At 37.4% G+C, this 24,466-nt stretch overlaps 1 protein-coding gene and 1 long non-coding RNA gene across 5 annotated transcripts in view; one reads left to right on the forward strand and one right to left on the reverse strand.

The window, feature by feature from the left end:
* Positions 1-2,800: 2,800 nt before the first annotated feature.
* LOC143858924 (lactoylglutathione lyase-like) overlaps positions 2,801-24,466 on the forward strand; it is a 44,347-nt gene continuing 22,681 nt past the window's right edge. For 2 of the 4 annotated variants that reach the window (XM_077369632.1, XM_077369634.1), the window contains exons 1-8: positions 2,801-2,958; positions 3,191-3,316; positions 7,034-7,095; positions 18,879-18,939; positions 19,118-19,197; positions 19,647-19,717; positions 19,880-19,969; positions 21,430-21,536. In XM_077369632.1, the coding sequence (XP_077225747.1) occupies positions 2,848-2,958; positions 3,191-3,316; positions 7,034-7,095; positions 18,879-18,939; positions 19,118-19,197; positions 19,647-19,717; positions 19,880-19,969; positions 21,430-21,530 (702 nt within the window). In that variant the 5' untranslated portion in view covers positions 2,801-2,847 and the 3' untranslated portion in view covers positions 21,531-21,536. The other 2 variants (XM_077369633.1, XM_077369635.1) reach the window with 2 other exon arrangements.
* LOC143858926 (uncharacterized) lies at positions 2,813-16,157 on the reverse strand. Its single transcript, XR_013239089.1, has 2 exons — positions 15,489-16,157; positions 2,813-3,544 (listed from the first exon to the last, which is right to left on the reverse strand). It is a non-coding gene; the product is annotated as an uncharacterized LOC143858926 (long non-coding RNA).

Consider the following 24,466-nt stretch of genomic DNA (forward strand, 5'->3'; position numbering starts at 1 on the left):
ATATGCGTCCAAGGGGGGTTGGCCACACCAAGTGATTTGACCAACAGGAGATGGAAGGTGAGTAAGGATATTATTGATATAGGGATATGGTGGGAAAAAAAAACAATAAACTTTACCCCTCCCTCTCTGTCCAATTCACGATTTTACCCCTCTGGTTATGCCAATTCACCTTCCCTCGTATCCAATTCTACCACTACAGGAGGTTGAGAGAATTAATTAAATTACCTTTCTACCCCTCAAAACCTCCATGACGAATCCTTCTATACCCAACAAGTTTCGCCTCGTCTTTGACGAGCAAATAGACAGAAACACAAGACAAATTTCTGCAACTCCCCAATAGAACCGGCGGCAACAGGGGAGACCAACGGCAAAAAGAGAATCCGATGGCACTAGCTGGAGTGATTAAATCACCCAAATATGAGTGGATTTAATCGGTCTAAAAATAACGAGATAAACCCTCGTCCCAATCCGATTACTGGTTTGAGGATTTCTGCAAGTGATGGGCTTCAACCGATGGGATTAACCCCACGAGTGAAAGAGACAGACGTTTCCTCTTTTTTGTTCTTTCTCTCTCGGTTACAAGATACCCACGATCAAAACGATTTGGAGGAGGAGAGCAAGAGTGAAAAACGGCCAGGGCTTTTCAAGATGCTTCAAGATTGTTAGAGGTAATTAGGTTTAAGCAAGGATGCTTGAAGTATTACCCCCAAGGTATCTAGTTTGGAATACCAAGTTTGTTGCCTCCAGCCTCTATATATAGAGATACACTAGGGTTTTAATAGGTTAATGGGCTCTAGCCCAAATAGGCCCACTACACCGGTCCATTATCTTATTGGGCTTATATTAGAACATAATAGGGTTATATTATATACCCAACACCATTCATGTCAACTAGTCATCCCAAATCGGAGAAATGGTGTGGCCATCCCCTTTCTTTTTGCGCTTTCCTCATAAGGGCCTCAGACAAGTGGTCATTCTCGAAGCTTTCTAATGCTAAATGGGTGAGAGATGATGGATGAGAGTCATTGGAATCCTAGCTTTTAGCCTAAAATGTAAGAAAATATTCAGAAACAGCTTAGCCGAACGAGATTTTTTGAAATACCTTTGCCTTACTCATTCTCCATGCCTAACAGAAGGTAAGACCCGTCATTTTAACACCATTGCATCAAGATAGGTGTAGGGCACCAATTTACGCCTCATGTTTTGACATGGTCGTGGCCACCCCATTGGATCAACATGGTTCCCTACATTTTACACACGAGTGAGCCCGCCATCTCACCCATTTGCACAGTGGGACCCATAATTTTACCTCATGTTTTGATGGGGTGGGGCCCATTTTTTTTTGCACCGGTGGACACGCCTTCTCATGCCTAACAAATGAATAGGACAAAATCTTCTAAAAAGTGAGCCAATGTGGTTGTTCTTCCCACCTATAATGAGCCGGGAAATGTCTCTCTGCAAAATTGTCGAGCAAATCCCTAAAAAATCTTTGAAATTTTCCTTTATAAACAAAGAAAATTATAGCATTTTTGAGAAAAAAATATGGAAAATGAGTTTAACCTTGTTGGACTCTGGACACCTATCATCGCTTGTGCGGAAATAAGGGATCTTATTATTATTTTAAAAAACAAAGTGGACATTTTTTTAATAAAAAAATAGTTATTAAACGTAGTGTTTGGTAGGGGTGCAGGAAAATGAGTTTAACCTCGTCGGACTTTTTGGACACCTATGAAGTGTGCTCGCTTGTGACGAGAACATATATGGTGGCCGGCCGTAAACAAGTGGACATTTTTTAATAAAAAAAATAGTTTTTAAACGTAGTGTTTGCTAGGGGTGCAACTTGGGTCGGGTTTTACCCGTCCCGCATCGAGCTGACCCAAAAAAACTTTGGTTCGGGTTCTTAAATCATGGATCTTGATTGGGGTAGGGTTTCAGATTGAAAAACCAGACTCAAATCTCAGGTAGGGTCGGGTTTCATGTTGAACAACCCGAAACCCGGCCGGACTCGAAATAGATAAATTGAGTATTACGCGCGTTAGTATGTATCATTGAATTTACCATCAACGCTATTGTTGTTGCATGTTTAAATGAATTGTTTATGTGATTATATGAAGTTTATGGTCACCCTCTTTGGTTTGCTTTATAATTGATGCATGTTTGCATTTTGTTGCTAGCGAGTCCTTGCTTAATCGGCACAGAACCAGTGTTTTGTATAGAAAAGGTTAAATGCAAGCTACTAAGCACTCATGCACCTATATATAGCTTACCACTGAGTTTGTTTCTCTTTGCATTTAATCTCAATGAGTTAATGTTAGATAATGTAAAACAATGCGTCAACGTGAAAAAACCCGACCCGACTCAACCTGGGAATTATCTTGGCCGGGGTTGGGAATCGTGGGTTTTTCAGAAAAAAAACCCAACCCAACTAGACCCGAGATATTTCTTAGGTAGGGTAGGGTTCTTCAAAACCCAGCCCGCCCGATATCAACACAACCATATTTTAGATGGGTAGGGTTCTTCAAAACCCCTTATAAATTATTGGAGCATTAATTATTAGGGGAAACGATATCAACACAACCATATTTTGATATTTTACCTAACCCATCTTGTCTTTTAGTGTTTAAAGAGCTGTCAAAAGGTTATTACATTTCGCAAAACCTCTCACTAGCCAACTAAAGAAGAAAAGACAGAAGGGTTTGTGCAAAAAATCAAAATAAGGCTGTGCTCATAACATTTCCCATGATCATAACCCATACTAAATTTGTATCCTAAAATGCACCCTTACACTAGAACAACAGATCAACGGTTCTGATTAGTGGAAGACATTGGGTCCATCTTTTGGATAGCATGGGCCCCACATTCAGGACTTTATTAATACTAGTATATAGCACATCAAAGGAAGAATATCCAAACATTTCAACAGCAGGATTAGGTTCTGAGACAACAATTGTTCTGCAGGTGAGTTCTCTCTCTTTCAATATAGCCCATGGCCTCCTCCTTCATCTCTTCCTCACTCTCTCTTTATTCTCTCTTTCGTTTCCCCATCAAAATCCCCTCATCTTTTCTAACACACAAAGAAAGGTCTTCTTTTTCTTCTCTCTCTCTATCTCTCTCTCTCTTAATGCATCTTTCTTCATTTTAGAGAAAATCCTAATCCCTCATATCCATTTTTCTAAACTTGGGTTTGCAGAATTATCGTCAATTTCGCTTGTTTTGTTCATCAATGGCATCTGAGTCGAAGGATTCTCCTTCCAATAATCCGGGTCTCTGCGTAGAATCAGATGAAGCCACTAAAGGATACATCATGCTGCAGACTGTAAGTGCTTTCATTTTTTTTTAATGATTTGATTCTACTAATTTGAAAGAATGATTGAAAACTACTGAAGTGAATCACTGTTACGAACCTGATTTGGTTCGCAACGGATTGATCTTTTTTAGAGGGAAGATCGGCCTCTTGATTCACTTGGAGGGAAGGATCAATCCTCCTTTGTGCACGAGACACAACTTGAAACAATTTTCTTCATTCCTTCCTTTTCAATGCCTTCTACAAGATTTAAATAATACTGTTTACAATCGTGATAGTCCCATGAAAATAGGCCCAATCCCTGTAACTCCCTTATCAAATCTCTATTAAATTGCAATTACTCCTATCAACTATCTTAACTTCTAATTAATATCCTAGCATAATAAGAAAAGACAAAACACAGGGCAATCTACGCACACCCGACCTTTCCTAATTATTAGTGATGATGTGGGCCCATATTCAAACACGTAACACTCACCAAGGAAATTTAAAAGGAAAATTATTGCCAATTGAATGAATATGTTACGAACCTGAATCGGTTCGCAATGTGACAGATTTTGTTAGAGGGAAGGGCTAGTCGTCTTTTGTTTGGTGCTCAAAGACACAATTTTTGAATCAAAATTCTTCATTCCAATTTTTTTCTTTGAATGGCAAAAAATTTCATTAAAGAATGACCGAGATGGTCAAGTACGAAGAAAAATCAAAAGAATATAGATACAATGAAAAGATAAAAAAGAACTAAGGAGGCAAGAAATCAAAGAACTCCAAGCCTTCATTCTCACGCCCTTCCCTAGCAAGCCTATCAGTAGACCTGGCAAACGGGTGGGTCGGGCCGGGTGACCCGCGGGTGATGCGGGTGCGGGTCCACGGGTCGGGTGAGGAAATGACCCGCAATTTTGCGGGTCAGAATTTAGGTGACCCGCGCGGCCTGCGGGTGGGCCGGGTCAACCCGCGGGTCACCCGCAAAGGGATTGTAATAATTATCCGATTTTACCGCATCTGTTTTTTTTCCGTAATTGTCATAACCTTTTATATTTTTTTCGTAATTTTAAAATTTTATAAACATTTCTAGGTAATTTTTCATTTAAAACTTTATAATTTAGCTATTTTACTTTTCTTGGGTGTAATGATTACCTTTTTTTGTTTTTTTATTTGCAAGCAACATTTGACATGTGCGCATCCTTGCACGAGGATGGCCTCATGCCGAGAAGTTGCCATAGGAGAAGTTTGGTAGCAAATTCTTGTACAATAAAAAACCGAAGGAAATGTTATCCACAATACTGTTTTCTTATAAGCGCACTCTAACTTTATTAAAAGTATGGTATGGCCCACACCATAGGATGATCCAAACCGTCCATTAGATGAGCCATAGCCTAAATAGGTTATGCTCCAAAAATCATTTTCATAGGATGATCCTAACCCTCCAATCTGAATGTTAGAGGGTTGATCCTAAACCTCTATAGATCGGAGGGTTAGAATCAACCAATGGAAATAATTTTGGGGCATAACCTATTTAGGCTATGGCCCATCTAATGGACGGTTTGGATAATCCTACGGTGCGGGCCATACTGTACTTTTTATAAAGTGAGAGTTCCCTCGGAAAAAAAAGTAGTGCTGATAACATTCTGAAGAAAAATTAAAAAATACGTAAAAATGCGGGTGCCTGCGGGTTGACAAGACCCGACCAGTGTTTTTGCGGGTTGGGTCACCCACGGGTTAGTTTTTCACGGGTCACTAAAACTTAGACCCGTGCCCGCAAATTTGCGGGTGGGTCGGGTCGACCCGCGGGCACGGGTCGCTTTTGCCGGGTCTACCTATCAGCCACATGCATTTGTTGAACGACGCACATGCTGAAATACTGTTGAAGAGGCCCCTTCCCGATCCTACATTTCATCAAAATATCTAGCAAACCGCCAAGGACAAGGACGAATTCCTTTAGAGAGAAGCTAATGCATGTTTATATAAAACACTCAAGCGATATACATATAAAGATCTAGAAAGCTCTTATGATAAGAATGAAAGTAACTAAATAAAGATTAACCTAATCTTGACAAATATCCATTGCGCTCTATGCATTGAAGCGGGCGAATCAACTATCATCTTCTTCTTCATTGTAAATTCGCTAGAGAGGTGTGGAGTAAGATGCCACGCAGATTTGGCATTTTTTGAGTTTTCCCTAAAAAGCTTGTGGACCTCCTCCAAAGTTCGTCTTTAGTACCTCGGCAGAAAAAAGGCAAAACACATTGGAATGTGTCCTTCCTAGCCACTATTTGGGTGCTATGGAAAGAAAGGAATGCTATAGTATTCAAAGGGGTTTCACAAAACCCGGAATTTCTATTCATTAGAGTTATTGCCCTCACGATCTCTTGGGTGAAATTCTTTCCATCTTTCAAGTTTGTATCTGCTTATGATCTTTGGGAAGGATGGAGAGTGGTGAGTTGTTCAGCGGATTCCAAGCATAAAGTTTCCCAAGAGTGGGTATCTTCTGGGCCGGCCTTTGTTAAATTTAATTTTGATGGTTCTAGCTTTGATAACCCGGGACCGGCAAGAATTGGTGGTGTCTTAAGGAATAGTCTAGGAGAGGTGTTGTGGGCCTTTGCCAGCCCCATTGGGATAGCCGATGCTACGGAGGCAGAAGTGAAAGCGGTTCACCAAGGTCTGAAGTTATTAGCCTGAGATCGGGTGGAAAATTTGCTAGTTGAAGGACTCTTTGAATGCCATTAGGTGGCTTAAAAGATCTCAAAAGCCTCCTTGGCTGTTTGATCATCTCTTTGACGAAATGTTTGATTGGTTGGAACATTTCTCTTGGTCTTTTCTTCACATTTGCCGTTCAGCTAACCAGGTGGCTGATCGTCCAGTGAGAGATGGAGTCTCTAAGGATACCCTAGCTTTAATTGATTATCTCCCTCCTTAATCCCTCCCTTTGGCTTCCTTATCTTGTTTTCTTTTTCTAGCTCTTTATGCTTTGTATGCTTTGTATCTTGACCATCTCGGTCGTTTTTTTCAATAAAATTGGCTATTGTTATAAAAAAGAGAATCTTGACTATATGCAAATCAATCTTAGTTGCTTTATCTATTCTACCTGCCTAATCTACTCTCCAAGTAATCTAATGATATGATATATTCTAAATCCAAACTAATTTATTCCACTCTAGGGGGACCCATCTAGGCATGTAAGAGGATATATATTTATGTGTCGATTCACGTATGCGTTTTGGTATTTATAGTAGGATTGAACCATGACCTCAAATGATGCGGTCCTCATTTTTTCTATCATCTACAGGCATGTGCATACACATACATACATATATGATGAGAAGGGAAATGATATTAGCACAACCATGTTTTAAATAATTGCACAAACTCAGCTTGTCTTTTCTTTTTTAATTGGCTTTTCCAGGTTTTTGGGAAGTTTAATAACCTTCGGCAGCTCTCTAATAACAAAAGACAAGATAAGCTAGTGCAATTGTTAAAACAAGATTGTGCTGATATCATTTCCCATATGAGAAGATATATATATATATATTTGAAATGATATTTTACTCTCCTTTCCAGCATTGCCACCTCTTGTTAGCTTTTTTCTTATAAATAACTGAATTGACACCTTTTGTTTGCACATTACTACATTTATTCAGAGTCCATGATGCCAATTCATTTTTTTAATTACCACAGTAACACTTACTGGGAACTGCAATTTTATTAGAACTAACAATTGAATCTGGATTGCAGATGTTTCGAATAAAAGATCCCAAAGTGTGTCTTGATTTTTACTCGCGTGTATTAGGCATGACGTAAGTTTCTTTCTGTCTTCCCAATTTTCTATCAGGATGCCCAAATCTCTTTTTATTTTGATATTAAACTAAGCAGCATTTCTTTTGTTGATGCGGAAAATCTCTAGTTTCATTACGTGTGGTAAGCATTTTTACGTATTATACTTGTTTTCACACCCACAGACAATACTGATGTGAAGGGGGTATCAATGGATAAGGTTGTATCTATATATTATGTCTTCTCCTAATATGTTATATCTGTATGCTATGGCCTTCTGGGTCATTGTTTCGAAATTCCTCCGTGTCATCATTGACTCGCCCAAGTCGACTCCTTTTTACCTTGGCCGCATCCTTGTCCAATTCTGCGTTTTGCCTAACAAAGTCATATAAAAACTCCTTCGACGCTCCCAAGTTATGATCGCATCAACCGGGTACTTACCGCGTCAACCAAGTACTTAGCTGTGTCAACCGAATACTTGTCACGCCGCGCCAAGTCAACTAGGATTTGATTTGTCCGCGTTTTGATCCACGCCCTTATTTTAAAACACTGTTCTGGGTTGTTTCTTATCAAGTTGTCAAACTAGTTACTCACGCTGCAAGTTATCTGATTTAGAAAATTCCAAGCTATTGGTCGATTATTGTTTCATGTCAATATCCCCATGGTTACTAATTCAATTAGAGCAGCAAACATACATTCCCAATCAGTTTAAATACAACATGATAGTCATTCAGAACAACAGTATTCGTAGAAAATTTATAACTCTCAGAGTTCAATCAACATCAATAAAGAATGTAAATTATCCATGCAAAGTTCTATAAAATAGATTCACACTCAATCAAACCAACTGGAAAAGAAATTAGACCACAAAAGCTCCTACAACAAAAGAATTTAATAGATCTATAATAAACTAAAATGCTTTCAACCATTCTCCAAATAACACCCAAAGGTAGGAAAGAGTGGTGAATGATTTGGGATCTAATGGTGATGGGTAGCAGGCATGGTTTTAAATTTCTATTGAAATCTACATGAAACAACTGGACCAAAATTTCAATTCATTCCACTTCATTATTTCTGTTGAAATTTCAAAATTTCGACTGAAGTCGACCAAAATTACTGGAATTACTAAATTTTGATCGAAATAGTCGAGACGACAAAAAAAAAATGAAATATGTTCCAATTTACAGCAGATACAGTTTTTTCTCAAAACATTTTTTTGCCTTGATCTGCTGTAAATCGAAAACCCCTGCAAATCGAAGAAACGTGTTTTTTCTTCTTTTCCATGGATTTTTTCCTAGAAAACCCTGTTTTGAAAACCCTAAAAAGTCATAGAATTTTTGTTGGAAAACCCTGTTTTGAAAAAACCTAAAAAGTTATAGTATTTTTTCTATGAAATGCCTTCCTTAGATTTTTCAATCTTTGATTTGTTTCATTTATAGATAAATTGTCATTCGGATGTAAATGGTGCAAATAATGGTTCCACTAGCATTTGCAAATGAAGGAAAACATTAAGATTTTTATCTTTGTCAACATGCTTTGTGGGCTCATCCTAGTTGAATCGAAGGTGGGGCTCACTTCACATTTCAATGTGAAGTCCAATGTTTAAAAACTCGTTGACTCGACTCGGAACTCGCCCGAGTTGACTCCCTTTTACCTTGGCCGCGTTCCGTGTTGCACCGCATCTGCATTCCACGTTTTGCCCTACAGAGTCAATAAAAACTCATTTGACTCTCCCGGGTTATGACCGCGTCAACCAAATTCCTGGCCGCATCCACGTTGAGTCGACAAGGATTTTTCTTGGCCGCGGTCCACGTCACATCCGCATTTTTAAGCAAGAATTTCAAATTTCAAAACCTATGCATCATACTGATGAGTCTAACTAAGTACATAATGGGGATATGTTTTTTTTTTTTTGTAAGTTATTTGGTAGGAAGCATCATTGGATTGCACAACAAAGTAATCGTATCTTATGCATGAGATGTCAGATTAGCATGAGAACAATACCATCTCATAACTCTATGTGGTACCGACATAAAGTTGGGGTCCTTGGAGGGATGACTTATCATGTTCTTTCTTATGCTTCATCACGTTGTACTTCCTTATTGATTTTATTATTCTGACTTGTGTGACAACGACTGTCACTAGGTGTTTGATGTGATTAAGCCATTATTGATGGATTTCTTGCTTATGTGATAGTTTTTAATTATCATTCAAAAACAAATGTGATAGTTTTTAATTATTTATTTGTGCTTATTCTAGCATTTCCCGAAGTTTCATCTTAAAAGTTTATCATTGGCACACATTTCCATATGTTTCCGTGCTTTTACAAGATTTCCACCGAAATTTCCAACCTAAACAGAAATGTTGGAAGTTCAAATTCAATGTGGCTATGTGGGCGATGGTAAGACTTGGGAAGGTTAGAGTAATGGCTAGATGGTGACTCCCTCCATCAAATTCTGCTAAGTTGAATGTTGACCGTTGCTCCCTTTGCAACTGTGGCTTTGCTGAGTAAAAGGGGTTGCATTCTCCATTCCATTTCTGGACTAATCGGCCACACTGATTCTTTGGAAGAGGTTCGAGCTATACTTCACTGTTTCTGCACATTCATAAGTCAGATGGATGGAAGATTGGAGGTAGAATAAGATGCTTCAAATGTTTTTCTTGGGCAAAGGAGAACGCGTGGGGCCTTGAAACTCACGATTTATTGATGATATCTATGAGATGACATGGGGGAGGGGATGAACTTTTCTATTCTCTCAAGGAGGGCTAAGGATCTAGCAAATAGGTAAGCGAAATGTGGAGCTTCGACCGATAAGATGTAGTCGGGGCAGCGCTTGTAATTATCTATTATTTTTATAAAATCATTATCTTTTATAAAAAAAAGTTTTCTTTTTTACAATGAGTTTTAATGGAGAATCATGTATAGTAGCGCCAACCTCTACTAATGAAGATGGGAAAGAAGACACATTGAAGCAAATAGATTTAAATATTTGAAGAAATTTCAAATACTTAAAATGTGACCTCTTGGGAGTCTTCATAGTTCATATTACACCGTCAACGACTTTTAGAGTCCAAATCATAGTTACTGGATTCGCCATCCGCCCTCTGATCTGCGATCCAGGGTCGCACTATCCCAAACGTGGTTCGCTAGTGTAAGCCCAAGGGTTCCCATGAGTTAATCATTCACCTTACCTTCTTGTTTTGATGCTAGCAAACTAAATTGATTAGCATTTATGGACTAATGTGTTGCTTTGAGTTGTTGTGTTGTATATAGGAATTTCATGTCATAATCGCCATTACACAACTCTTCACAACACATGACTTGTGGATCAAGGATCAAAGGAACCAAGAGCTTGCACCTACATTGGAGTCATCCTCATTTGCAGATGCTCAAGTAAAGTAGCTCAACATGAAAATCCTACAAGTTCCTAAGCAAGTGTCAAGAAGAAGCTTGGAGTTGAACATGCCATGGTGACACCTCATGTACCTCAACATACATTGAAAACTGGAGGACAAGTCACAAAAGCCAAGACAAGGTCAAGATGTTCACCCAAGTAGAAGAAGTTCAAGAAAGTGCAAAGGAGCCAAGACATTCCAAGAAAACTTAAGGTTCTTATTTTTAGAATGTATTTGGAGTCCTCTTGATTTTATGTTTAAATACACTTTCAAATGATTTTCATACTTAACTTTTTACTTTTTTAAAAACCATACACACCCCAAAAATGTGTTTGAAAACCTAGAACTTAAGCCCAAAGATCATAGCTCAAAAGCCCCTGATCTTTAAAGTTAAAATGAAATTTTTACCAGGACCGGTCGACCGGGCTATGCGGGGCGACCGCGCGATGGAACCTGGAAGTCCATGCCATCTCGAATTTTATCGGGCCGGTCGACCGGTGTGAACCCCGATCCGAGAGCGGCGAGGGACGTGCCCCCGACGGCCTCTAGATCATCCACGTGATGGAGAGCTCTACCAAGGAACTCTCGAAAGAAGTGCCTCTCACAGTATGAGTGGCGATGTAAGATGAGATACCTCTCGATTCGGGGACTAGCCCGGATTCGAGACGTATCTAAAATAACTCAGAGTCGCCATCTAGGAAAAATAGGCCCTAGATCCCATACTATGCTCTGTTGCAATGGATAACCAGAGATACAAAAGGTCCGTGCCTGGTGACGAATGGGGAAGGTCCGAAGAGCACACCCAATTCGCCCAAGTGCTAGCACCTGGACTCTTATGCCATTCATTTATTAATTTTGAAAAATATTAGGCGAAAATCATATCAAATGAGAATTCATATCCCCGGAAAGACGTCTACCTAAGCATGCATGTCCCAGAGATAAAGATAATAAATACATAACAGAAATGTCACCTAAGAATAGCTAGGTTATGAGTGACATGCCTAATTGGTGTCTAAGTTCTGGTGTACAAAAGCATGCATGCTACAGCTAAAGGTATAAGGTCTGCAGAAATATAAATGAGCTACAGCTAAGCATACAATCAAAATAAGTAAGCAGATAATGCTACAGCTAAGCATGTGAGCATACAAAGAGAATAATCATTTAAGAATATCAAAGAGCAAGATATAAACCCTAGGACTCTAAAGTGATTTTAGACTCGGACCAGAATGGCCTTCCATCCCAGCTGCCTACGTATCCCGGCCTCGGGAAGAATCGGAGTCCACGTATTTCGGTGACCTATTCTAAACTACGATGCCTATCCCTCTAAGATCTCTATCCTAGACTCATAGACTCAATCCACTAGACTCGACTAGTTTTTAAAGCTTCTTGTGTGATTTGTTTAAGTTTGAATGATTTGTAGATTTTAGGACTCCCTATATGCCCTAACTAAAATGCAGGTTGCTTATTCTGAACTAATGCATGTGGGCCCTACATCCTATGTATAACTAGGTTGTGTGTTCCAAGAAAAACAAGGGCTAACTAGTGCATCCTAGTCTAGCCATCAGTTTGACTAAGTGTCTTACTGACCACACTCGAGGCCTCCTAACTCTAGGGACACTCACACGACACACCAATCATCAACAAAAATGACAGACTCCTAACTCTAAGACAAATCAAATATCTAATAAAGATTCCTAACTCTATAGGAAGATCTTCTTTGAAAACATTTGTTTGAAGAATTTTTTGTATTTTTGAAATGTTTATTTTTAAAGGTTTGGCTGGACTTGGGATATGAATCCCAAGCTGCACTACGTACCTCGTGTAAGAGGATCAAGCCAACGTAGTTCGGAACAGATTTCCTACTACTCTACTAATGACTTAAAACATTTTAGAATGTTTTGAAATTTTTGGATGTTTTGATGTTTTCTGAAATTTCCAAGTGTTTTTGGGTTTTTGACATGAGAGGACAGAATCCTATCATCATAAGGAGTAGGGCAGACTCCTAGATATCCTGCAAAGGTTGGACAGAATCCTATACTTTGCAGGGGGAATAGGCAGAATCTCAATTCTGCAAAGGTTGGACAGCATCCTATACCTTACAGAAGTTGAACAAAATCTCATGATTGGGTAAAAGGGTGGACAGAATCCTAACTCCCTATGATGATAGAACTTGACTTCTGAATAAGAGGACTGACTCTCTAGCTAAGGATGGATTCCTATGCTAGTGGACTATCAAACCAAGATAAAGCTCACAGGTAATGAGGAAAAAGAGACCTTGTGCACATCTAGCAAAGATAAAACACCCAGCCAGGCCGGACAGCTGCTTAGCCCTAGGGTGCAACAAATGTGCACCCAGTACCCCATAAGGGTAGGAGTATGAAGCCAAGCCGAGTAGGGTGTTCTCCCAAAACCAAACGACGCACAAAGAGGAAGGTTAGCAAGAGAATGAGACTGGGCGAGTCTCCTAGACATAGAGATGGGCTCCAAGTAACCTTATCATTGCCCATGCTAAAACAAGGAACATGACCATGGCAGAATTATGCTAAAACAGAGAACGTAACCATGGCAGGATTATGCTAAAACAAGGAACATGACCATGGCAGAATTATGCTAAAACAGGGAACGTAACCATGGCAGAATTATGCTAAAACAGGGAACGTAACCATGGCATAATTATGCTAAAACAGGGAATATGACCATGGCAGAATTATGCTAAAACAGGGAACATGACCATGGCAGAATTGTGCTAAAACAGGGAGCTTAACCATGGCAGAATTGTGCTAAAACAGGGAACATGACCATGACAGAATTATCATATGAAGGGCTGCTATATAGAACTGCTATATGGTTTCTAGCTAAGATGTTTTAAATGAGCATATTTATGATTAAGTTTAGATGAATCATAGTAAATGCTTCCAATACTAATATAACAATTAATATTGGCACTATTTCCTTTAATACAAGACACTTCTATCTTCATATGTACTCATGATCAAACCCCCACACCATTTCAAAATTCCTCAATCTAAATTCCAAGCTTTAGAAGGACAATTCAGAAAACAAAATTAAATTGGTATACCGTAAAACTGTTAGAATAGCATCAGACATGTTTATTCTTTCTGGTAATACTATTACAACCAACCATATCCCTTATTTAAAACACAACCACAAAATGAGTTAGGCTGAGCTTAAAGTGGACTGACTATTTCATTATACTACCTACCTGTGTATTTTAAAGCTCAAAACAGGTAGCATAAATCCATTAAAGAAGCACATTCCAAACCAAAGTCTTTCACATGACATTTAACACGCATCCCTTAATACTATGAAATCACTTCTGTTTTGTTCTAAAAATTCACATTTTAAACATGCAAAACAAAATATTATCATGAACTGGCCTGTGTAAATTTAATCCAAAATGCTGAAAACAGAGGATTCAAATACTCAAACTCAAAGGTTAAGTCAGAGAGGAACAATTAATCAACCAGGAAATACACCCTATCATGAATATCCCTGTAATTCTCGAAGGCATGGGGCTGCTTTCATCAAAAGGCATGGATTACTTTCATCAAAAGGCATGGGTTGCAAGCACAAAGGGCATGGGACTGCTATCAAGACATGAGGGCTACTGCTATCAAGATATTATTGGACAAAACAGTGGAAGTGATGACTGCAAACTCCTTAACACTAGCATTCCCATGTTTCTCATCAATACAACTATCAAAATCAAAATAAATTCCCTCCAAACATGATGATATTCATGACTACCAACTTCAACATTTGTATCCACAATACCTTATGTGGAGAGGAAACCTTTTAAATCCAGCTTGTTGTAAATGCTTTATGTTTACATCTGCTACACTTTGTGATTATTCATGAATAAACTACCATCTGGCATAGGGGTAAAAAAAAAGAAGTGGGAATCTTCACCCTTTTATGACCTGGACAGCAAAATTGTAAAATTTACAATATGCATGGGCATGAATAACAACAATAACCATACTCCCATTACAACCTCTGTTTGTACCATGGGATATATCATGATATGAAACATTAGCACTAACTCCCTGCCACCAGGAGGCATGAGCTAGGAAACCTTCCCTTCTTTATGCTTGGGTTTACTTATTTAAGGGGAATCCATTTCATTTAATCTTTTGGTATAAAAGGCATGAGTAACCCTCTCTAAGGTTATTCTAGAAAATAACACAGCTACTATTACTGTTTTCCAAAAGAGACATGTCCTCTGTTTCTGTTTTTCCTAACAAAAAAAAACCTTTTATCAAGCAATTGTGAGCATATAAGCATAAAATCATGACTTCGATTTCAAACTAAATTACATGTCTTGGAATTTATAAAACTTGATACACTGAGTTACACTTATGTCAATATCAGTCTTAGCAGTATTTCAGTCCAAACCAACAATTTGATATAAACTTTCACAAATAACAGGCCTCTGTAGACATATAAGCAAGGAATCATGAAAATAATTTAGTCTAGACTAGTAGTTGAATCCAAACCATAATTTCAAGATATCTCTAAAGTTAACAGAAAGAAATCATTCAAATATACAACTAGGAGAAACAAGAATATCATAACACTCCAGCTATATGGAATACATGAAAAGTTATAAGTTTCTGATTATCCACCCTTTTTATTGAATGAATACACATCGGAAACTGCTACAGGTTAAAAAAAAATTACCACTCACTCCAAATAAACATCTATGTACGCAAATATCCATAAGAAAGCTATGGTCATAATTATTACAGATGAAATTATGCTTTCTATCAAAATTTAGAGGGCACAAGACTACAGGTTATCCACAGGGAAAATACAAATCTCATTAACACTAAAATCTGTTCTCTTTGAAGACAGGAAATCATCAAATTCACTATATACTCATTGATGAAATCACAAAATATCTAAGTAAATCAGCATGTTAAACAGTAGATTAAGGTCAAGAAATATTTTTTTGCACAATCCTCAACTATTAGAAATATTAAAACAAAAGAAATTCTACCTCAAGATGCTGATGACAAGATCGATATAGAGAAATCTACTGACTTGAGCGAAGACAAGGAAAGCAATCAATAGTCGGATCTAGAAATTGGAGCTCTAAACCGACTTTTATTAATTTCTCAGTTTTTTTTTTTTTTTGCAAATCTCATTCTCTTTTACAGATCTTTTGCTCCTCTTCAGATTTTTCTCTTACTCTGTAAATCTCCCTCTTCAGAATTCAAGCTTAGAGAGAAAAAAAAAGTTTAGGACTTGATAAGGATTTCCATTTATCTAAGAGATGAAGAATAGGCCGATCATATCTTTAGCAACAAAATTAAACGAAAAATGATCGGAAAAAAAGCCGGAAAAGAGAAAGATCTGATCGGAGAAGATTTCTAATTAAGGTTTAAAAGAGAGAATAATCGGAAAAAGTAAAAGGATTTGTTAGATCTGAGGTAAAGATGAAGAAGCAAGGCAATAGAAACAAATTTTGGCCGGAGTATGGACGGACTTTTAGCCGGAGACAATCGGAGAAGAAGATCGGGGTTTTGACGAGATCTGCTTTCTCTCTCAAAAATCACAGAGCTTCTCTCTCTAGAAATTAGTAAAAAAAAACCTTGATTTCTTATAAATGAGAGTTAAGATGGTATTTATAGGTAAAATTAAAAGCTGATATTTGCACTACCACTTGATGGGCGCACAGATGCGCGATTCCAACTGGCTAAATCACCCCCTACTGCTTGATAACTGCACTAACTTGTTTTGTCTTTTGTGAAATTTCTTGGCGAATTTTCTGAAATTTTGCAGGGATTTTTCTGGGATCCTAAGGCTTCCAAAAATATGGTCATGGGTACCTAGAACCTTAGGTTGACCTGGATTTTCTTCAAAATACAAGGCTTTTGAGATGATGCTTAGTATCAAGTTACCCCTCCCTTATTGTACTATACACATCATCTCGGCTCGTCCACTGGGTAAATGTGCTCGGATCTCGATAAAATTTTGCAGGGATTAAGATAAGACCCTGATCAAGCTTAGAGTAAAGTTTGGGACCCTAATGGTCAGGTTTGGATGGATTTGGCACAAAGCCTAGAAGATTTAGGGCTTAGTCAAAATGGGGTGTCTACAACCGGGTTGTGCCGGGCGACCGTGGATATGTTACTGTTTTGATACAGAACAATCCGTCATGGATTTGGGAGGATGACCGCCGTGGATCAGTCGATCGAGATAGGTTTTTGAGCTAAATTTTTTGAGCAAACAGTTAGCCCTCTCCAGACGACCGCCATGGGCCGGTCGACCGCGACGGTAAGAAATTTAAAAATAGAATAGGGCGCCCGATAGGGGCGGGCGACCACTGTAGCCCAGTCGACCGCTGCGGTCGAGCAAACTAGCCGTTGGGATGTTTTCTACTTGACTTTTTCAAGCCATTTATTTATAGTTTTACCCTAAACGGTCATATTTTCAAATATGCTATATATACATCATTAAAACCTATCTCTACAAGCCTTTGAACATTTGAGAAAGATCAAATCCCATTTCTCTTTAAGCTTCAACTTTTCATTCAAAGCAAAAACCTCTTTGAACATGTATTTCCACATTCTTTCAAGAGGCACTCCATAGGGCTTTATATTTGTATTTTCTTGGAGTGATTGTGAGCGATTAAAGTTGTAATCCACCTATTAAGAGGCATTGAGTGTTTTTCATTTTCTTTGTTCTTCATTGAGGGTCTTCTCTTCGGCCCTGTAAGAATTGTGAAGAAGAGGGTCTTCTCTTCGGCCCGTAAAGAAAGGTGAAGACGAGGGTCTCCTCTTCGACTCAAGAAAGGTGAAGATGGCATATGAGGGTGTGTTTCCTCGCCGAAGGCATCGTGCAGATGGGCTTCGCTTTGGCCCTTGAAAATGGAAAAGCAAGGGTTTGTTCCCTTTGGAGATGAATGAGTCGGGTGTACGGCTTCATCATTTTAGTGGAGATCACAAGGAGGTCAACTTGGAAGAGTGGAGTAGGTCAAGTTGTGACCGAACCACTATAAATCTTGTGTTCCTTGTGGATGTCTCTTTTCCTTCTTTCTCGCACGTGTGGTGATTGGTAATTTCTAACCTTACTTATGTTTATGCTTTAATTGAACAAGGGTTCGTAAATGCACTTAAGTTGAATGTCTAAACCCTAAGCATTATAAATTTTATTTGAACAAGGGTTAGCTAAATGTGCATGATTAGAAAGTCGAAACCCTAGCTTTTATTGATATACCTATTTGAACAAGGGGTTAGACTAATTACTGCTTAATTAAATGGATTAATTTTTAATCTCCCCTAATTAAGCCTAAAATTTCTAGTTGACCAATTCACCCCCCCCCTCTTGGATTGTCACACCTGTATTTCAGCCAGCGACCCGGATCACCAAAAATGACAAACCGCGGCGACCCGTGGGAGAGAAAGAGAGAGATGCATATAGACTAAGAGAGAGATGGAGAGAGAGCTACAAATTTTATATATTTTGGGTTGAATTGGAACCAAAGCTTCATTTTTGAAAAAAAAAATGTAGGGCATACATGAGGTTTTTTTTTTAATTTATTAAATAGATGTAGTATGGACTATGGAAGGATATTCATAAATTCCAACGGGAACTTTCTTTTTGAAAAATATGTATGACATACATGAGGTTCTTATATTTTGTGTATTAAATGTATGTAGTGTGTACTATGGAATGACATTCTTGTAAAAATATATGAATATATATATATATATATATATATATATATATATATACCCTCATCGTACCGCGTACCAGGCTACCATCCTACCCTGTACCCATTCCCGTACCATGTACCGGAATGAACCGCTTTCCAGGTAACATTGGTCCTAGTTCCAACGGAATTTTTTCAATACTTATTTTCTACTTCCGAAAATGAAAAGTTTCTTGTTAATGATACTCCTATTAAAAAGTGGCAGGTCGTTAGATAGTTGACCCTTTACAGTTGGTAAAGCTTACATTTTCTTGCATGCCAGAGTACCTGCAAAATCACAATAATTCTCTGTGCTTTTGAGTTATATCTTTTAAATGACACAATCACACGAAGTTTGTTAATTAGATGCAAAACAACAAAGTTTGTTCCATAAGTTGTTCTGCATCATTTTAAAAAAAATATAAGCTCACTACGTATCTTAGAATACAAATTTTAAACCGAGAATACCATCTCTTTTCTAGTGGTCCATATTGGTCATGTGCCATCTTATAAACCATTATATGGGAATTAGTTGTTTATATGGGCATACTTATTGTCACTATCATGAATATAATGGTCTTATTCTCACTCAAGCATATAGTCACCATATTGTTTTCTTTCTGTCTTGAGATTCTTAAAAGCTATAATTGGGAATTCTCGGCTCCTTTTTATTTATGTTCTGGAATGCACCAGGTTACTTAAGAGGTTGGATTTTCCAGAATTAAAGTTCAGCTTGTACTATATGGGGTATGAGGTAAAGTTTGTAACATCACTATTACGAGAATGGCTCTTTGATAGAGGTTTTATCTTTTTAGGAATCCAAAAGTGGCCTTGACATTGGTTTTATCTTTTGTTAAATCCAAAAATTTGATAGCACTTTATATTATGATCAGAATTATTTTCTAAATCTGCACTTGCCATTTCCTGTACAGAATCCAGCATCAATTCCTACTGATCCCACTCAGCGAACAGCCTGGACCTACGGTCAAAAGGCTACAATTAAGCTTACACAGTAAGATAAATCTTTATAGTTAGAATTTGTGTTGTCTGTAACCTATGTCACAAATATCTCCGATATTTTCAAAATATCGTGTTTTTATCGCATCATTTTGATGAAACAACAAAATCCCGAATTAATCCTGAGATTTTAAAAATATAGCGATATTTTTTTTTATCATAAAATATCTAGATAATATCACTATATTATCACGATATTTTTATGATATTTTTATTTTATATGTTTCTTAAATTTAATATTTTATATTTTTTTTAAATAATTTTTTTACCATTTTTTCCCAATATAAACTAGAAGAAAATATATCCCAAGATTTTCCCTTGCCGAGAAATTCCTGAGAACGACATTTGTGACATAGTCTGTAACTGATTTACCCATTAATCATATTAATTGGTTGTCTTTTCTATTTTTTCCTAATAATTGTTGTATATGAATACTTTTTCCAGTAACTGGGGTACAGAAAGTGATCCAGACTTCAAAGGCTACCACAATGGAAACTCAGAACCCCGTGGCTTTGGTATGCACACCTGATATTAACTGGGAAATCAATATCTGAACTTTCACTGGACCAACCACATCTCAGTAAATGTGGTTCCAATTGGCCAGGACCTTATTATTTAGGAGTAATTGTATGATCTGTACTTTTGTTCTCAAGCAACACTTTCGTTTTGGTTTTCAGGACATATAGGCATCAGAGTTGATGACACAAACAAGGCATGTGAACGGTTTGAGCGTTTAGGGGTGGATTTTGTGAAGAAACCTGATGACGGTTACTTTCTTTTTGTTCAAGATATAAAGTATCAGACAAACCAATTTATTTATGGTGCTAGATTTTGGCATGGGAATAGTAGTATTTTGATCTGATTCTTTACTATACTCAATTCAACTCAACAAAGCCTTTGTCCCAGGCTGATTCTTTACTATACATAGGAAAAAATTTTGGAACAAATTTACATGCAAATATCAAACAAATTTTCAAAATATTACTGGTTAGAACCATTAATTAACTGCAACATGAGTTTATGTTCCACATTGGTTAAGGATTAAAGATTTTCAAGCATGCTCACTTCATCATAACACAAGAGAATAAGGTTCATCATAAAACAGGAGAAAAAAATGAGAAAAAAAGTTATTAGCCATTGCGTTTAGTTTTTTTTAACTGATAATTCAATAAGAGAAAAGAAAATTGTACAAAGGAAACGCCACCCAAGATAGTGTAGATAAAAACTAAATGAGAAAAAAAGTTACATCTGTGGCATATGGTGCCACAATACTGCTTATGTATAAGAAACCCCAAAGTTGGCTAAGTTATCAGCCTTTGCGTTTCCTTCGTGATGGATATGGGTGAAATCACTCATCACACTTTATTAGAATTTTCTCTATTTCTTAAATAAACTCAAGAATCCCCATGGAGGACTGGATTCTTGCTCAAGCTATTAGTATTTAGCAAATTGCTTTCAATTCACACCCCCGATGGACCGGAAACCATTTAACTCCAAACAAGACGCTTTGGCATCCACATAGATTTTGTGTTTCTCACCACTTGAGCCTACAAAAACCGAAACGTTTCGGTGGTGACTGAAACCTACTCCGAAACCGAAATTTAAAACCTTGTTTCTACATTGTCGGTAGAAAATGGTTAGATAACTCCACTCTTTTTTCCCATTGAACACTAGGTAGCAGATATTTTTAATGATCATCATATCCTGTCTATCTGGCAAGCTGAGCTTGTCTAGAGACAATATAACTTGGGGAAAAGAGTACCTATATCCACATGAAAACCATGAAAGCCAGTTGCTGAGGAAAAGGTAGAACCATAAACACTATCCGAAATAGTGGAGGGTGCTTGGCAATATTCCATTCCTTGATAGCGCAGTGGATACTAGAGCCAGTGAAACGTAGCTCATACTAGTGATTAGAGCTGTAAACCATTATGAAAATAAACACAATACTTGCCTTACAAACTGTGTTGGTTCTCTCTGCTTCTCTCTCTCTCTCTCTCTCTCTCATATAAGATCATGAGAGCTTTACAAGAAGTATAGTAACTTCCAAGTTTATTATCGTTTCTTCAAATCAAACATCACCACAACTCTTTGAATTGCAACATGTCAATAGACTCAATACTTAAAGGTTTGTTTTTTTTTTTTTAGTTTTTTAATTTTAATTTTTATTGGTTATTCCTTAGAATTGCTTTAGTCAAGTTCATTAATCTTTTCAATATTATTGCAGGAAAAATGAAAGGGTTGGCATTCATCAAAGATCCTGATGGCTACTGGATTGAAATCTTTGATCTGAAGACAATTGCGCATTTGACCACTGATGCTTCTTGAGAAAAGGTTCACAAAAGCTAGGAATCCTTTTTCTTCCCCTCTTTACTTTATTATTCTTGTTTGTCTACACACATAATAGCTCCACTTTTATGTTTACCATAAGTATCGCTGCGAAACTGACAATGACATTGATACATTTATTGGTTTGGCCTGATGATATATTTAGACTAATTCTAAAATACCATCAACTGATATAAAAATGTTTTTAATGACCATTTTGCCCATTAATGCCCTATACATTTTATAGATGCTGTCATTGGATGGTCTGGCTGACAAAAAAAAAACTTACCGTGATCATTAGCAATGCAATCTGACCCATAATCACAAATAGTTTTATGAGTAGCAAAGAAGAAATAACCCTTTTAAGACCATAGTATTAACACTTATCTACACGAAGATCGCCCGGGTTGACTCAACTCGCTAGTAAAAGGAGTTAAACAACAAGAAGCTTTGAACCAGTAACCTTCAATTTGGTGTAAAATGTTCGTAACCACTATGGTTACATACGAAATATAAGTATATGAGTGAAAAATGTTTACATAAATGGGAAAATGTGTTTTGAGTTTTTATCTGAGTCAGTAGTCACTTGTTCCAGTTGACTAAACTCGGCCCACATTTTTTACTTGAATCGAACAGAATATGATTGGCCACGTAAGATGTTTGCAAGTCCCCAAAATTTTTATATGAAAATAGAACAGAATCTGAAACATTTGCTTAATTTTTCACAATAATTTTTCACAGATTTGCTTGGCCAATTAGAAGGCCTTGTCATTTGGGTCCTTCCCAAAGTCATTTCTTATTAAATATAAGATTTAAGAGACCTGTCAGGAAGACGCAATGTTTTCAGGGATGTCCCTTACAGCCTTTCCTATAATGGCAGGTGTCAAAGCATACATTGATTTTTTTGAAATGGCAGAGTAAATTCATTAAAGAAAAGAGGATGTGGACCGAGAAGGACCACTACAAGGGAAAAAGATACACAAAAACAAAAGAAGAATAGAAAAATGCTCTTGTCTGTGTGTGCTTTCATAGCAAAAATGTCCTTGTCTTCTTACATTCTCTGTGTGATGGATAACATACCTCAAACCATTCAAAAATAAAAATAAAAATGAATAACATACCTCAACTTTTGTACAACTTTGACACAAGCGTGTCATGGAATTGGATGATTATCCTTGTTAGTGTATCCTAACCAAGGTTTAAAATTTCGGTTTCGGTAACCGTTTCGGACCTCACCAAAAACCGAAATTTCGGATTTTGCCGAAATTTCAATCCGAAATTTGGTAATTTGATTCCAAATTCCGGACCGAAATTTCAGAACACTTTCTTTTTTAAATAAATAATGTCATAAAACTGAAATTTCAGACCGAAATTACCGAAATTTGGTAAATGGCGAAAAATTGAATTTTGGAAAATTTCGGTTTCAGTCCCCACAGGTATCCAAAATTTCGGATTTCGGTCGAAATTTTAAACCATGATCCTAAGGACCCATAGATCCAAAGTACCGTTGTGTAATGGATTTAGTTAAGCGTGTCTTTCAATCTTTCTATAAGCTCCCTACTTTCCTAACTTTCATTAAAGAGTTGATCTGAGCGATTAGCAAGTTTAATGACTTAAAGTTGTGAACAAATATGATTGGCCACGTACTGAAATGAAGAACATTTCAAATGAAATACATAATGTTTATGTGGTCAGCAATTCAAATTAGAATTAGAATAACATTATGTAAGACATTGGCATTGTATCTTACACGTATAAGGCGATCGAGATGGAGGTAGAAATACGATTCAGAGGTTTAAATTCAAATTATGAGAAGGAACCTGCGGAATATTTAGAGATCATGCAGGGAAAGTTTCTAAATTTGGAATTCAATATGGAATTTGAGAGACTACCATTCAAAAAAAAAAAAAAAAAAAATTTATTTAGAGATCAAGCAAGTGGGTCATTTTGAAAAGCTAGGAAAGTATAGTTTGATACATGGCAGTTGGTCCATTACTTTCGAGACCAAAGAGTATAAATACAACAATATGAGATTATGAAAGGGCGATGATATTTTCACTCCTCCTGCGTTACGCGCACGCTCCCCTTATAACATGACTTGACGTGAAAAGTGGGCAACTTTAACGCTTTTTGATGTCAAATTACCTTATAAGGGGAGCATGCACGTAATGTAGGGGGAGTGAAAATACCATCTCCCTTATTGATCAATATAAACTAAACAGTAGAATTTAAAAATCCGGAAAATTGGGAGATGCGAATCAAACAATAGAAAATCTTTTCATGAAAAAAATAAATTCTTAAAGAAATTTTTAAGAAATTTTCCGAGGAAAACCTTATTGCCCATCCAACTTCTCGTAGGTTTATTGAGCAAATGAGATGTGACTATGTCCTTTCTTCCTTAAATAGCTCTTCTTTTTCCAAAAATGCTGATAGAAAAGTTACCAAAGAAAGCATATAAATGAAACGTATTGGGCCCCACTTCTGACTAGTATATATTTGTGATCAGATCCATTGATCCCAACTGCAGGCATAATTCTAACCAAAATCATGTGTCGGTCCATAATGTTCTACTAGATCAACGATCTAGATTTCACATACCCGCTCTTACACCTAAAAATTGCCTTTCCCCATTGACCGTGAAAGTGACTTCCGGCTTCGTCGTTAGGACAAAAAAGTAGCAGCCACAAATAAATACTTCCCAGAAAAATATAAGGCAGTTGTTTTTTCGCCCCGTGTAGGATAATGCGCTCCCCCTTTCACATGCTTTGCCGTAAAAAAGTTTTAATAAACCCCCTTTTAATTTGAATTGTGGACAGACTTAAGGCTTTTTGACCATCAAGTCACGTTAAAAAGAGGGTGTATTATCCTATAGGGGCGAAAAAATCATCTTCCTTATGGCTCTGTTCACTTGCATTCCCGGGAAAGCAAATCTCTGG

Source organism: Tasmannia lanceolata, unplaced genomic scaffold, assembly GCF_043159265.1.
Source record: "Tasmannia lanceolata isolate RefF3 unplaced genomic scaffold, GAP_Taslan_0.1 ptg000029l, whole genome shotgun sequence".
NCBI classification, from domain to species: Eukaryota; Viridiplantae; Streptophyta; class Magnoliopsida; order Canellales; family Winteraceae; genus Tasmannia; species Tasmannia lanceolata.